We start from the raw sequence: 16,177 nt of genomic DNA, 5'->3' as shown, positions 1-16,177 counted from the left end.
AGTCGCTTTTAGAATATTGCTTTCATGTTCCTGTTTTACGTGTTATAGAACATAGATCGATTAACGGCACACGTCATTACTTCCCCACGCCATGCCATCCGACGTTCCCTCCAGAATTTCACGTATAAACGTACAGTTGGTCTTCGTTATGGTACCGTATACAGTTTTGGGTGTTTCATTTTTAATTTTACAAAAGCTTCAAGTGCAGTTAATTATTTGTCATGCTATACGTGCTAATATATGACTGCTTGAAGCCGTGGGCTGCGTCTGAAACCGCGTACTGCTGTGTGTGTATGTGTCCTGTTGCACAATACGGTGAAAACTCTCACACGACGTTAATTTGTGATTTGTGATTAAGGTGTGTGCATGTATGTAATGCACGTTGATAATGCGACTAAAACAGGAATACTCCACATGTCTTAATTCCATTTGTGTTTACTTCGAGTATGACTTTAGCCAGATTAAGGTCATCAATAATCCCTGTTTACATGCTAGTTTCTTAATCGGGTTAATATCGGATTATTGTTGTCCATGTAAACATACTGATTGTCTCTGTATTTTAAAGAGATTTCAGAATTCGTACTCGTGCATGACGTTTTTTTCCATTGACTTTTTTTTACAATCATGTCTGCCATTTCTCAAAATCATGACTCAATATTAGGATATTAATATCGCGATGTCAGAATTGACTTTTCTCAGGTTCTACAGTGGATATCAGAATATCTATGTTTATATCCCCGAACAAGAACTCTGGGTTGTTTAGTTTAGCGTTAGATCTACAAAACTTTCACAGCTAACAGGTAGGGAAACTTCTAGCAAAATAAAACTAAGGAGATTGTAATGTCATTAAAAAAACCTGTGAAATTCTACCTTTATGTAGAATTTCTGAAGTTTTCATACAAAGTTTTAATTATAGATAGAAAAGAAACAACTGAGAAGTTTTATTGGCAATACAACAACAACAACAACAACAACAAATGAGGTGGAGGAAGTGATATAGATATCATAATATGTATATAATTATATCATTTAATTAAAAAAAATTATAATAATAACAATTACAAACTAATCTAATTGGAAGAAGCTGATTTTCTAATTGAATTATTAATGAATTAATTATTTTTTTCAGCATTGTTACATCCCAGAATCTACTGAACACATTCTGTAAAAATTGACTTGCAGTATTCCAACAGGTGAGTTGAATTTAATTAATTAATTAATTAATTTAAAGAATAATGTTATAGTTGTTTAAGTAAAGAAAAGGCTTAAGTTAAAAATGGGTATAGACTACTATATTTATTGTAAATTTAGATGTAATCATTTAGTTTTGGTATGATAATTTTATGTCGTATACATGTTCTATTTGGTAAGGTAAGTTAAGTTTATGTCATAAGATGGTGGAAGGAGTTGATTAAATGAGCTTTTGGACACTTGTTGGAACTGTGGTTTTGGAACTACTGTCGTTTTGGAACGATAAAAATCACTCAAATACAACGGAAAACACTGCGTGCACACACACACACACTACACCCAGACTAAGCTCTTAAAGGAACCGTACACAGTGTTATTAACACAATTTCTAAGAAAAATGCTTGATTTCAGTTTTGCCGATAAGATCAACAATGCAAAAGTGTGTGAAACACTGAATACACGCTATGTGGGGTGTGTATTCCTGTCTTAAACCCCAGTGTTCCCAGAAGTTGTAAGGATGTTATTAACAAAGTAAAAACACTCCATGAAGTCAGCATCCTTTGCAAGGATTTCCCTTTTGGCACTATTTAAAGCTCAACGTTCCTCTGTTCCCAGTTCATCTTCCAACACATTTTTCCAGTCATTAAAAGAACATAAATCAAGACCCACTGGAGCTTACAAGGACATTAGTGTGTGTTTTCAGTTGAAGGGGTAACGTGAGCTGGTACATTCACACCGCGCTGAGGCGAAGGTGCAGGCAGGTTGGTCTTACTTAAACATTTGCATATCTTTCATTTCATTTTTGCATTGAAAAATTAATTAATGAATTAAGCTAATCAATGTCAGATATCTATCTACAGATGGAGCTACAGCTGGCTCGAGTCACATCCAGTTTACTCTGAATATATTAGTAGACCTCACGGGTTTTGAGTACGAACTCAGAAATTTAACATCGGGGTGCGTTGGTACGAGCCGTCACTCAAAAACATACCAAAAGAGCAATAAAATAATCATCGAACCCTCCGATATTGCATGGAAGCTCCGCCCACTTCCTCCCATCTCACATGGTCTGGACTGGACTCAAGGAAAGTAGATAGAATAGATAAAAATAGCTAAAAACACTGACCGGGTTTGAGTTACAGGTTTAAATAAAGTACTGTGGTGTGTAATAGTGTTTTAAAACGGAAATATTCAGCTTTTAGTTTACCGTCACTTTAACTTTAAGGTACAAATAGTAACCAGTTATTTACCTAAAGATGCCAAAGAGCGGAACGTCACCTGGTGAGGCTGTGCTTTCACACACACACACACGCACAAGCATATGCACACGTGCACACACAAGCACACGCATGCGTGCACACACGATCATGATCACGAGGTCAGAGATTCCCTTAGGGCTCCACACACACACACACACACACATTTTAATCAATGTCACTTTGACTGGAGGTCACCTCAGCTATGTTCTGTTTAATGTATAAACACAACAGTGTGTGTGTGTGTACCTACACAACTACTACACACTCAAAGCATTAAAGTGTTTTTACTAGATAGTAAGGAAGTTTGGATTAACAACCCACAACCAGCTTTACTAAACATCCCTAGAGGCAAAAACAAAAACAAAAAACTAGAGACGTGAAAAGGTGCATTTCACAAAGTTCCAACTTCTGCTTCAGACGTGGAGGCAGAAATGACAGAATTCCTCCAAACCGGACGGTACGACTGATCAGTGCATGATCATTGTGTTCTCACAGTATCACAACGAGTCTAAACATCATTACTCATTAATCCACCGTTTACAAATACAGAACATGGTGAAAATCAAAACGAATTAAAGGAAATATGTATTGCGAAATCTTTACACGAAAGTCTCTTGGCACATCCGTGTGCGTGTGTGTGTGTATATATATATATGTATATATATATATATAGAGAGAGAGAGAGAGAGAGAAACCAAAAGTAAACAAGAAGATGAAATCCCCTTATTGTTCTTCTTCCCGCACGATGAGATGATCAGAAGACTGGGTTCCGTAATGTTCTTTCGCAAGACATCTGTAGTCATTCTGGTCGATTCAGAAGAAAATAAGAGATCACAGAGATGGGCGTGTCTTCACAAAATCTCATTTTAATACAAGCTGATTGTTTTTGATTTTCGTTATACACTCCCTCCAGGATTTTGCCATTCTGCAATCGAAGGAGCTTGCAATTTTTGTTAAAATTACCGCAGATTCGGACTGAGACACGTCACGTGATGTCACGACGACACACGTTCAAGTCAAAGCCCTCTTTGATTCACGTGCGTCAAACAGGAGTACAGCTAAAAGGTCTCGTTTACCCACAAACACCACTGCGAAAGATTTTTTGTACGATCGCGATTTTGCCGATTCCAGTAGTTTAATGGGAAGAAGAAAAAAATGCACTATCCATCCAAGCATCTATCTATCCATCTATCCATCCATCCATCCATCTATCTATCCATCCATCTATCCATCCATCTACCAATCCATCCATCTATCTATCCATCCATCTATCCATCCATCTACCTATCCATCCATCCATCTATCTATCCATCCATCTATCCATCCATCTACCTATCCATCCATCCATCTATCTATCCATCCATCTATCTATCCATCCATCAATCTATCCATCCATCCATCCATCTATCTATCCATCCATCTATCCATCCATCTATCCATCCATCCATCCATCTATCTATCCATCCATCTATCCATCCATCTATCTATCCATCCATCAATCCATCCATCTATCTATCCATCCATCCATCTATCCATCCATCTATCCATCCATCTATCCATCCATCCATCCATCTATCTATCCATCCATCTATCCATCCATCTATCCATCCATCTACCTATCAATCCATCTACCTATCCATCCATCTACCTATCCATCCATCCATCTATCTATCCATCCATCAATCTATCCATCCATCCATCCATCCATCCATCCATCTATCCATCCATCTATCCATCCATCCATCTATCCATCCATCTACCTATCCATCCAACCATCTATCCATCCATCCATCCATCCATCTATCCATCCATCTATCCACCCATCTACCTATCCATCCATCTATCTATCCATCCATCTATCCATCCATCCATCCATCCATCCATCTACCTATCCATCCATCTACCTATCCATCCATCCATCTATCTATCCATCAATCTATCCATCCATCCATCCATCCATCCATCTATCTACCTATCCATCCATCTATCCATCCATCTATCCATCCATCTATCTATCCATCCATCTACCTATCCATCCAACCATCTATCTATCCATACATCTATCTATCCATCCACCTATCTATCTATCCATCCATCCATCTATCTATCCATCCATCTACCTATCCATCCATCCATCCATCTATCCATCCATCCATCCATCTACCTATCCATCCATCCATCCATCCATCTACCTATCCATCCATCCATCCATCCATCCATCCATTTGTTATGCTATTTAACAAAAACAATTACCATCTCTGATCGTAAGCAGATGGAAGTCATGTTAAATTTTCTTACTGAATTTTTCCATTTTTCCGGGGTTTTTTTCAGGGTTTAATAATTAACAATTAAATAAAAGTATCTTTAACCTGTTAAACGCTCATAGCTGTGAAAACAGACTGTGATATAAATGGGCATATTATTGTGTATTATAGAATGTTTTCAAGCATGATGATGTGACAGTTTTGTCATGTCGTACACCTCTATCTCACAGCCTGTAACAGGTGTGGTACAGCGTTTCGGTTTCAGTTTTACTCTCCTGGGAGTCTCCTGATATTGGAACTCGTCACGGCTGTCGAGAACACACAGCGCTCACAATAATCTCTTTTACACATCGTCTCCTCCCTCGAGGCCGAGTGTTAAGTCCTGATTAAGTGATTATTCTTTATTAATCCTGCCGTAACTGTACACGCATTTTAGTAGATCGCACACAAAAATCTTTCTTTTTCTTATAATTCTTATAATATTATAATAATATCTAAACACTACTGTGGGAAGTAGTTTATTACCACAGCCTGTTTGTGTTCGTTCATGTTGTTTTTATGAGTAGAATAACGACGCTGGAATCGTTTCATCGACGTCGCAATACGGAGCATGATGTATGACGTGGATTAAAAACATTCTCTTGTTCCTGATTTGTTCTCCCTCGGTTTCGTTCTCGCTTGATTGCGCTGTCTTATTTCCATACACAGACTGAAACGACACTCGGATGAGAGGGACGCGAGCTCAGAGTATGCAGAACAGGAAGTGAAACGAGCAGAACGCGTCCTCTGTGACGAGGACGAGAAAGCACGCTCTGAGGAACTTCTCAGAAATGAGAGACATCATGTATTACATACAGTCTGAGTCAACACTAGGGGGACACACACAATTCCAGTTTTTACTACAACCTGTCATTAAAAAAAAGGAGTCGACTGTTTGACTAATCGGCAGCAAAGAACTCGTCACGTCACAGTTCGCTTTACGTCCTGAAGCTTTACACCCTCACGCTTTACACCCACACGCTTTACGCCCTCACGCTTTACGCCCACACGCTTTACGCCCACACGCTTTATGCCCACGCTTTACGCCCTCACGCTTTACACCCACACGCTTTACGCCCTCACGCTTTACACCACGCCCTCACGCTTTACGCCCACGCTTTACGCCCTCACGCTTTACGCCCTCACGCTTTACACCCACACGCTTTACACCCTCACGCTTTACACCCACGCTTTACGCCCTCACGCTTTACGCCCACACGCTTTACACCCACGCTTTACGCCCTCACGCTTTACACCCACACGCTTTACACCCTCACGCTTTACGCCCTCACGATTTACTCCCACACGCTTTACGTCCTCGCGCTTTACGCCCACATGCTTTACGCCCTCACACTTTACTCCCACACGCTTTACGTCCTCGCGCTTTACACCCACACGCTTTACGCCCTCACGCTTTACGCCCACACGCTTTACGCCCACACGCTTTACGCCCTCACGCTTTACGCCCACACGCTTTACGCCCACACGTTTTACGCCCTCGCGCTTTACATTCATACACTTAACATTTACAGCTTCGCTTCTGTTTTAGGCTACACTGTGAACCACAATTTATTTATTTTCAGCAACTTTACACGATTTATTTACATTCAAAGAGAGACAGAAGGAGACAAAGAGAAAGAGATACAGAAAGAGAGAAAGATGGAGGAAGAAAAAAAAGAGAAAGGATTATATAAAGAGAGATAGGGAGAGAAAGAATGAGACAGACAAAGAATGACAGAAGGACAGCGGGAGACAGAAAGAGATAGACAGGTCCAGAGACATGCAGATAGAAAAAGATGAGATGAGAGAGACTGAAATGCAGAGAGAGAGAATGAGAGAGAGAGAGAAATAAAGAAAGAGAGGATAAATATTACAATGATTTTTATTATTTATATTTATTAGATTTTTATTATTATATACCCACAACAGTGTTCAAGCTCATAAGAACATTCCGGATAACGCAGAACACTTTGCACCTTTATTTCACTACACACGCCTCTGAAGACTTTAATTAAGTGTGACACACACACACACACACACACACACACACACTCCTACACACACTCCTACACACACTCCTACACACACTCTGGAAAATCAGGAAGTTTTGCTAGAAATTTAGTAATGAACACTAACTATCTATAAACATGAACTGGATTTGGGACGGAACCATGAACCACAGAAATGATAAATTACCTGTGCAGAGGTGACCCGGACTGAGCTGATATCCAATTCCTGCCAGTGTCGTGTTTATAACGCCTTTATTAAATAATGATAATAATAATAATAATAATAATAATAATAACGGGCTAATGGATGTCAGTACTGAGTGTGTTAATGTAGCTGGGGTTTTCCCTACAGTGTTAAAGGAAATCCCCACGCCCCCTACAGTGTAATGTCTTTCTCTCTCACTCTCACACACACATACTGCTGCACTTCAGTTGGTCACCTTGCGGCATCTGCGGTGTGTCTTCAGAAAGGAAGAAACAGGAAGTGAAAGAACCAGGGGCGTGCGTGTGTGTGTGTGTGTGTGTGTGTGGTGAAGAGTGGAAAATCTTGGCATTTGAACAAAAATAACGTATCGCTTATTATTAAAATGCTACAAATTAGGTTTAGGACAAAATAAAACGAATCAGCGACGCTTTAGAGTTAATAATTAAACTGTAATTAAAATTTTAATAAAATTAACTGCACAGTTTAAAAAAAAATTTAAACACCAAACTGACACACACCCCGATGCGAAGCCACTCCGAAGTCGATCGTTTTCCGAGAACCGCACATTCCACAGTGTTTTATTCCTCTTATACCGCTGCGGTTTGCCAATTACAATATTTATTTATTTATTTATTAATTAAAGAACAGCGTGCCGTAGGTTTTATCCGTTTATAGTTACGTTTAATGGGTGCAGAGACTGTAATTGACATGTGGCACTGTGTCTGTCAGTATTTTATGCTTTAATCTTTTTTTTTTTAATTAGCTTACATTGTTTTAAACCATCTTTTGTTCATGCTTGAGTTTTCGACTCGAACTCAAAACACAAACCGACTCCAGCTTTAGTAGAAAACAGAGGGGAGATCTTATTTACCAGCCGCAAACACAAACGATACACACACACACACACACACACACACACTTGGAGTTATCAGAGTGTGTACAGAGAGAGGAGGTTGTCTGAGTCAGACTTATCTCTCTCTCACACACACACACACACACACACACACACACACGTTAGAACATAGATTCGAACAATCGCTTAAACACACTACGTCCATATAAGTAGCTTTACGAATTTTTGCTGTCAGATCTTCACGATCCAGCTGGACGACACGGAGATATAATATCAACGTTTGTCATAAATGATGTCACAACACGCTTTCCTGATCTCATGATATCTTTTTTTATTACATTTTTATTTATTTATTTATTTATTATTGCTTAATAATTACTCATCATGAGCTGATGAATTTCGTGTGTAATTTTTAAAATGATAAAATGCTACAATGTTTTCAGTGTGAATTCTTATATAAATCAAAATAATACTTTCTTTTGTTTATTAAAAATCTAAAATGAAATCATTTAAAGAAAGGTTAACACGTCACAGAGCTGCAGAACACACTCGGAGGAAAGCGCTATCCGCCGTCTTCCTCATACACAAGCTCACAGATGCAGGCGATTGGCTGGCCTCGCTCTGATTGACAGGTGAAAGAGAGTAAGCCCCTCCCACCCAGACAGCTTCATTACATTGAAATGTTCGCTTTGTGACTTGACCTTCTTAGCCAGTTGCTGAGAAATTTGACTCACGTTTTATCTTTCGGTTATCCGCCGCAACGATTCGTAAAAAGTAAGATAAGGCGATGAGACGATTCCTGTATTTGTTCGGAATTTTTTTTAACCCACGGGATGTTGAAAATAAAAACCTGTTGTGAAAGATTACGTGCAGCGATACGTGCGTTCAAGTTGTTTTTGAGTTGTTACTAAGTCATTTTTAGTCAAACAAACCTTCTGTTATTTAATACAAATCAATATTTTTTTTAAACCGACTTAAATCTTTATAAAAATGCTGCTTTACTGTATTTGCCACTTAGTTGATTACTGCTAGAATTCATGCAGACCAAATCAAAAATACGTGTTGATATTTAAAGTACAGAATCTTAAACTTTATTATTATTTTTTTTTAAAGAACTGTAATTTGTATTTTTTGTTGCTTTTTGACTTTTTTTGTTACTAATGTGTTATAAGGAAACATGGCAGAAACAATAAAATATCGTAGCAAACTTTTTTTTACTGTTTACTTTAATATTGTCATTTTGCATAATAATGAACTTGTCACGTTTTAATCAGTTTATAAAATATTAACCAAAATGTAAACGTTACATTTGACATATACCGTTTGACAAACTAGACTTGGGTTAAATACAAAATGGCGCCTTATGGTTCAAGTAGGTCACTAGGTACAGTATAGATGACGTTGTATTCACACCCTAAGTAGTGCACTTATATAACAAGGAGAAAGCGATTTGGTCTTCGGCCCAGTTTAACTTCAGTTCCTAGTCTGGCAAGCATTTTAACTACTAGTTTATTGTAAGGGTTGTTTTAAAAACAAAAACAAAAAAACAACAACATATAAACAAGAATATACAGTGTTAAACGTTTAAGTTAAATATTGTTAACTTTGTTAATTTACTTAACCATGATACACAAATTGTTGTGTAACGTAGTTGTACTTACAATAAACTGGTTGTGTTAAAGGTTGAACTTCTAGTTGTGAAGAAGTTATCCGCGTATTTAATCCATTACTAATGTCGGATTTGTCAAGTTATATCGCTTTTCTTTGATAGTTAACTGTTAGCGAGCTAGCTCATGCTAACCAGTGCTTAAATACCATGTATAACGCGTTATTTATTTCCCGTCCGTATTGAACTGCGGGATCCTCTTGCTACGATTGGCTGCGGTTACATGACTGACATCTTAACTGTCCAATCAATGGCGCGATTGTGAGTCCGACCTACTGGCCAATCCGGGCGCAAGAGGCGGGGTTTTGTGGGATAAAACAATGAAATTCCCCAGTATTTTATTTAACGCTCTTCTATACAGTGTTTATTGTAATGATATATTTTTGATTTTCTGGATTTGTAGACTTTTGATGATCGAAAAATAAGTTAATTTAAACAAAAACAACAAAAAAAGAAGCACAATTTACCTTTCTATATTTTTGTTCATAATGCAAGATATTTTTGTAGTATTTGCTGTTTAGATTAGATTCACTGAAATACTTTCCATACAAAACCACACAGTCTTTGCTTGCTTTTCTCTTTTTACAGCATAACAAACTTGTACATACAATACTGAACATTATTAAATGGCCCCATCTACAGGCAAAATAACCGTGGAATAATATTTGAGCTTTGTTTGGAATAATAATTTTTAAAAAACAGCATAAATTTTACACTCCCAAGTATGTCCTCAACTGTATATACATTTTAATAGACCTATAGAAATGTTGGAATTAATAAAACAAAACAGAAATGAAGAAATCATATTTTTAAATTGTGTAATATACATATCGTATTCCTTTTGTTATTTAAAAATATGTATATAATAATTACATGTATAAATATTTTAATCAAATGGTGCGAAAAACTAGAAATCAGTGATCACCGAGACCACAGTGCTGTTTGTTTGTTTTTCACCCAACATTCAAAAAAAGGCCAGAAACTCAATAATGATGTGTACATACTTTAGTAAATTATTTACTGGAGGATAAAAATATTACAAGTCAGATATTCACCTGGAAGAAGCCAAAGCACAGATTAACGCTTAGTATATTTTTCATCTTTTTTTTCTTCCATGTCAAATGTCACTATGATACAACACATGGACTTCTTTTAGGTTTAATTTCAAACGAATTTGTAAAAAAATAAAAATAAAAAGGAAAAGAGAAGAAAAGAAAAAGATATAAACAGGGCATAGTTACCTGTTTCCAAAATTTAATATAATTTAATTTCATTTAATACCATTTAATATCAATGTTTATAAAGTACAGATGTGATGGAAAGGAGCAGAAACACACTTCAGTTCCGTTCATTTGAATGATTTTAATAACGATGATACACCGTATGGGAGTATGCACATTACACATTACAGAAGGTTTAGTGTCTGAAAGCTACGGGAAATATCTGCACCTCTGCTAAACACTGCAATCTAATCAACTTTAATATCTCTAATTGGATTTTGTATTTTTAGCTAGTCGAGATTAACGACACAGTCAGCATTTAAGACTAAAGAAATGTGTAATGCTTTCCATAAATATGCACCGTAACATTTATAATCAGATAAGGAAATAAAATCCTGATGTATATCATTTATCAAGTATTTCTCTTCATCTCTTATGGAAAAATATTCCATTTTTTCATCATGTAATGTGCTGATTTTTTAATTCACATGCATTACTTCGTGTTTTCTCTTTGAACACGTAAACACATGAATAAATATCCTGAAATATGTCTTTTATTTTTATATACACAAAATGGATTGCTTGTTCTGTGTCCTTGCGCTAGTGGCGTGACGATATATCAGTAGGATGGTAGTTTGTGATAATAAAGTACAAATAAGGGTGAAAAGTTCTGAAATGTTCAGTTCAGCTGATAAAAGTGATGATAATGGCACGCTGTAATGTGGGGCTGGGACGATCTCTCGCTTCCTGAGCAAGAGCAATACGGAATTTAGGATATCGTCACACAACTAGTGTGAGAACAACCTGAACAAGTGCAAATTCACTGTATATAACTATCTATCTATCTATCTATCTATCTGTTACAAAAATATAATGCCGTACTTATTATATTGATGTGATTTGTCTACATGGAAGGCGTCCTAGAGAGAGAAAGAGAGAGACAGGGTGATATAGATAGATACAGATAGAGAGAGACAAACAGATAGAGAGAGAAACAGACAGATAGAGAGAGGTAGACAGAGAAGCAGACAGGTAGATAGATAGCTAGAGAGAGAGAGAAAAAGAGACAGTGATACAGGGAGAGATAGGTAGATAAAGACAAAGAGAGAGACACAGAGATAGAGAGACACAGACAGACAGATAGAGAGAGAGACACATAGATAGAGAGAGAGAGACACAGAGATAGAGAGAGAAATAGAGACAGACAGATAGAGAGACAGACGGAAAGATAGAGAGAGAAACAGAGAGATAGAGAGACAGACAGACAGACGGACAGAGAGGGAGAGCGAGACAGTGAGACAGACAGAAAGATAGAGAGAGAAACATAGAGATAGAGAGAGAGACAGACAGACAGACAGACAGAGAAAGATAGAGAGAGAGAGAGAGAGAGAGAGAGAGAGACAGGTCTAGGTTGCAAGTGCTTTCCTGAGGTCAGTGTAGAAGTTGATGAGCGAGGCTGCCATGGCGACGTCTACGGCGGACTGGGGAATTTTGCCCCTCAGGTCGGTCTGGATGTATCCGTTGAGCAGACTGTAGGGGGCACCGTCGACTTCAACGCCATCGACAGGAACGCAGAACCAACCGCACGGGTGATTATAACCTCTCACACAGCTCTGCTCCTGCTGCTCACACTCCACACTCACACCTATTACACACACACACACACACACACACACACACACACACACACACACACACAGAAACAAAAAGGGGTGTGTCAGCAGGAACTGTTCTTATTTGATCAGTTACTCTGTATTATTTAAAACCATGATTTCTTTTCATTCCAATTTGTGCTGATCATCAGTTTTATTTTTATTATCGTGATCGTATTATATATTTTTTTAAATCAAAAACACAACCGCAACTTGTCCTTGTGAAGATCCCATGAATGAGTTGTTACTATAGAAACGATAACATATCAGAATGAGCGCATTAATTAATTTATTGACCAATCACAATCCAAAACTCAGCTTCCTGTGTTAATGTAAACGTTTCTCACCGCAGGACAGGAGGCCGTTCTGATAATCCGTGGTGTAGGAGAAATCCACAAACTCTCGAGGAGCGATGATGTTCCACAGCTGTCCTGCAGTGGTGTAGCGCATCACACAACACGCCTGCAACATACACACACACGCATGCACGCACGCACACACGCACGCACACACGCACGCAAGCACACGCACACACACACACGCACACACACGCACACACACACACGTACCCAAATTGAATCACAAAAGTCTGGTCCTTCTGTTTTTTAGACAGTTTAACATCTTAGAGCGATTTTATTCATTACTTATCATGATATAATTTTATTTCAGTAATCTTAGGCATCAGTAGATATCATTAATATCATGTGATCGAGGACACAAGAACACTAAATTAAGCAGTATTTTAAATTATTTTTTTATTTTGAACCTTGTCTAGAGTTTGTACAATGTCCATGGTGGTCATCAGACTGTCCCACTGTAAGCGATACGGTCCCGGCCGAATGTAGTCCACTATCCTGCACGGCTTCTCCATTACCAAGCCCTCCACTTTATAGCTGCATGCAAAGTACAGTTACGAGCAAAATGATTCAACCCTCATCACAAATCAGGTTTATTGTTAAAATTTACTATGTCAGCTGTTTGCGATGAACAAATCAAACAAAAGCGATTGAAATAGTATAGAATATTATTGAACTGGAGGCCATTGCTCATGAGGAACGGGAGAAGATTCCTCAGGAACGCTGACAGAAGCTCTGCATCTCGTTTGCAGCAGGTCATAACAGCAAAATGGTGCTCTACTAAGTACTGAAGATGCTCGCCATGAAGGGAGTGAATAATTCTGAGACTGGAGAAATCATTAGAAGCTGCATTTTCAGTTGAATTTGGGGAAAAACCGCTTGACGCATTCACTGTGTTGAACTATTTCAATTGCTTTTGTTTGATTCATCGCAAACAGCTGAAAGTCTGAACATTTTCACAATAAACCTGATTCGCAATGGGGGTTGAATCATGCAAATGTCACCAATGTTGATATTAGTGCAAATTATGATGACAAATAAACTGCAGAATGACGAGCAGGAAGAGGAGAGCTAAACCACAAATTAGGTCATCATCTAATCACTGCACGCTCTGTACAATCATCTACAAGTTTCATTTTTAGCTCCTACTCAGATGATGTGAGTCTCTCAGCATCTCAGTCCAGCGGGAATCTTTCATTGTCACATTACTGGATCAGGACTTTATTTCCAGAACACTACAATCGTAATGGTGTGTCCAATACAAAGCACAAGCTGTTTAAGCAGATCTTCTCATTTATTTATTTTTCCTCTTCCGTAACTTGGACAGTAGAACAAACCAGACTGAGTAAAGGTTCTTGCAAAGCATTTTGTAACGGCTGGAAATGTATAAAAATGGTATGCTGGAGTTTTCTCACAGGTGGAGGAATCGAGACGTTATCGTTACTAATTAGGAATAATGAATAACACACAGAATGAATACTGTAGTGGGCGGAGTCACGCCGGGTTCCCGTGTAAACAAACAGAGCATTTTTTGTTGATGCTTTAAAGCCGTTCACTGAATCACAAACCGAAAGAAAGACGGACTCACAGGAAGCCACTGAACTCTGATGAAGGTTTCCTCCAAACAGTGACATCTTTCTGTAGAGGGAAAACAAAAACTATCACTGACAAACATTAATGTAATGTTAATGTAACGCTAACAATAATAATAATAATAGGATATTCATCTTGCATTGCTGAAATCACTTGTGATTGGTCGTCAGGTGTTGATTCATTTTCTATAACAGCAGCTCTGACATACAGTAGTAGATATAAATCACAGCTTTATGTTAATGTACTTGTTCTAATACGTTATCGTTTCTATAGTAACCACTCATTCACAGGGACAGATTAATAAACAGATTTGTTTTCTGTAAGGAGATATTTATGTAACGTTTATGGAAGGAGTCTCCAGTGTCAGCACTTTGTGTCACTGTCTGAGGTAAAGCAGTCAATTTTAGTTTTCCAACAGAGGAGTTTCTTTGTGGTTTCTCGGTAACATGACAAAGCTGCAATTTTGTTTATTTAAGAGAGACAATAAAGAGAGAGAGAGAGAGAGAGAGAGAGAGAGAGGCTGGTGAGGGAACGACTGTTTCAAGCTGCTATAACGTAAGTAAGAACAGGAACTAACCTGTCTCACTGACATATCCGACATATGAATGGATAAAAAGTACGTAACCTTCTTTAATTTTTACATTTTAATCATCTGTAAATTGCTGTTGTATAAGAAGAATAAAGTCTTGGGGATGTGGTGTTATAGGATTCAATAATCTTCAATGTTGCTCGGTCTCAAAGATCCAGAAAAAATAAATTTGAATCAGCAAAAGCCACACATCAAAGATGAGCTCCATTTGGAATATTATCTTGCAAAAAAGAAGAAAAAATTTATATAAAATAAAAATACGAACCGATTTCTTTGTCACGTTCCACTCCTTCTCCTCCAGATTATGATAAGATATCAGAGTGTTCTCCAGCCGTGTTCTCAGCTCAGTGACGTCCGGCAAACCGCCCATGATAATCCTGAGAAAGACAGTGTCAGTAAAAATAAACAGAGAGCAGAGAAATGGAGGGATTATTGAAGAAAAATACACCAAGATACAAACAAGGAGGAGAAAAACAAACTAGAGTAAATAACTGCAGGAGAGTAAAGTCCTGACCTTCAACCTGAACTTTCCTCCTGATGATGTAATGCAGTAATGTTATATTATATATATTATATATAATCATCTTTAACACATGCTAACACCTTCTGTACACTGTATTTAACCCCATGACGGATGTTTTAGAGTTAATGAGAATAAACAGAGTGCAAGACAGAAATAACACCAAAACACTGATTATCGAAATGATTCAAATGAATCAAATGAATCATTTTCACGAATCACGAAATCACGAAAATTATAAAACTTTTAATCCACATTAATGTTACATACCTTTATATCGATAACTTGATTAATCTTCTTTCAATCTTTTAAAAAAAATATTATTATTAAAGCATCTTTTTCGCTATTTATATCGCAAATCTAACCAAAAGTACATACATGAATCAATCACTGATCCATTCGTATTTTTCGGCAGTTACTCCAACAACCAATCAAAATCAAACGTCCCACCCACGGACGTGCATCCTGATTGCTGATTCGTTCATTGTCACGCATATTATTGAAATGTAGAATCTGACTGGTTAAATGCCTCGTCGGATGGTTTTTGGTCACCGGTACAAGCTGCAACACCGCGCTGGTCCACTAGAGGGCGAAAGAGAAACATGGATAAATCCGTTATTCTGACCAACGTCACGTCATCATCGAGCCCGGAAGTAAATTTTATATTGAGAAGAAAAATCCGAAAAAATCTTTTTTTTTTTTTTTTTTTACTTTTTCTTGATTTTCCCTTTATCTCTACATTTTGATTAAACTTTTTGACT

At 37.7% G+C, this 16,177-nt stretch overlaps 2 protein-coding genes across 3 annotated transcripts in view; both read right to left on the bottom strand.

Moving 5' to 3' along the window:
* Positions 1-9,645, bottom strand: part of jak2a (Janus kinase 2a) — a 35,148-nt gene extending 25,503 nt beyond the window's left edge. The window contains exon 1 of the mRNA XM_053649602.1: positions 9,482-9,645. The gene's annotated coding sequence lies outside the window, so the exon portion shown is untranslated. The remainder of the gene's footprint in view (positions 1-9,481) is intronic.
* Positions 9,646-9,769: 124 nt separating this feature from the next.
* Positions 9,770-15,828, bottom strand: stard4 (StAR-related lipid transfer (START) domain containing 4). 2 transcript variants are annotated; one of them, XM_053649621.1, is made up of 6 exons: positions 15,687-15,828; positions 15,162-15,273; positions 14,303-14,352; positions 13,125-13,251; positions 12,706-12,820; positions 9,770-12,351 (listed from the first exon to the last, which is right to left on the bottom strand). In XM_053649621.1, exons 2-6 carry the CDS (start codon positions 15,264-15,266, stop codon positions 12,113-12,115), a joined length of 636 nt encoding a protein of 211 aa, XP_053505596.1. In that variant the 5' UTR covers positions 15,267-15,273; positions 15,687-15,828; the 3' UTR covers positions 9,770-12,112. The 2 variants fall into 2 exon arrangements, with proteins under 2 accessions (XP_053505596.1, XP_053505597.1); XM_053649622.1 differs by lacking the exon at positions 15,687-15,828 and adding an exon at positions 15,411-15,555.
* Positions 15,829-16,177: the final 349 nt, after the last annotated feature.

Source organism: Ictalurus furcatus, chromosome 18 (genome assembly GCF_023375685.1).
Source record: "Ictalurus furcatus strain D&B chromosome 18, Billie_1.0, whole genome shotgun sequence".
NCBI classification, from domain to species: Eukaryota; Metazoa; Chordata; class Actinopteri; order Siluriformes; family Ictaluridae; genus Ictalurus; species Ictalurus furcatus.
Note: the sequence above shows the minus strand (reverse complement) of the source record. Positions and strands in the feature narration are given on the sequence as shown.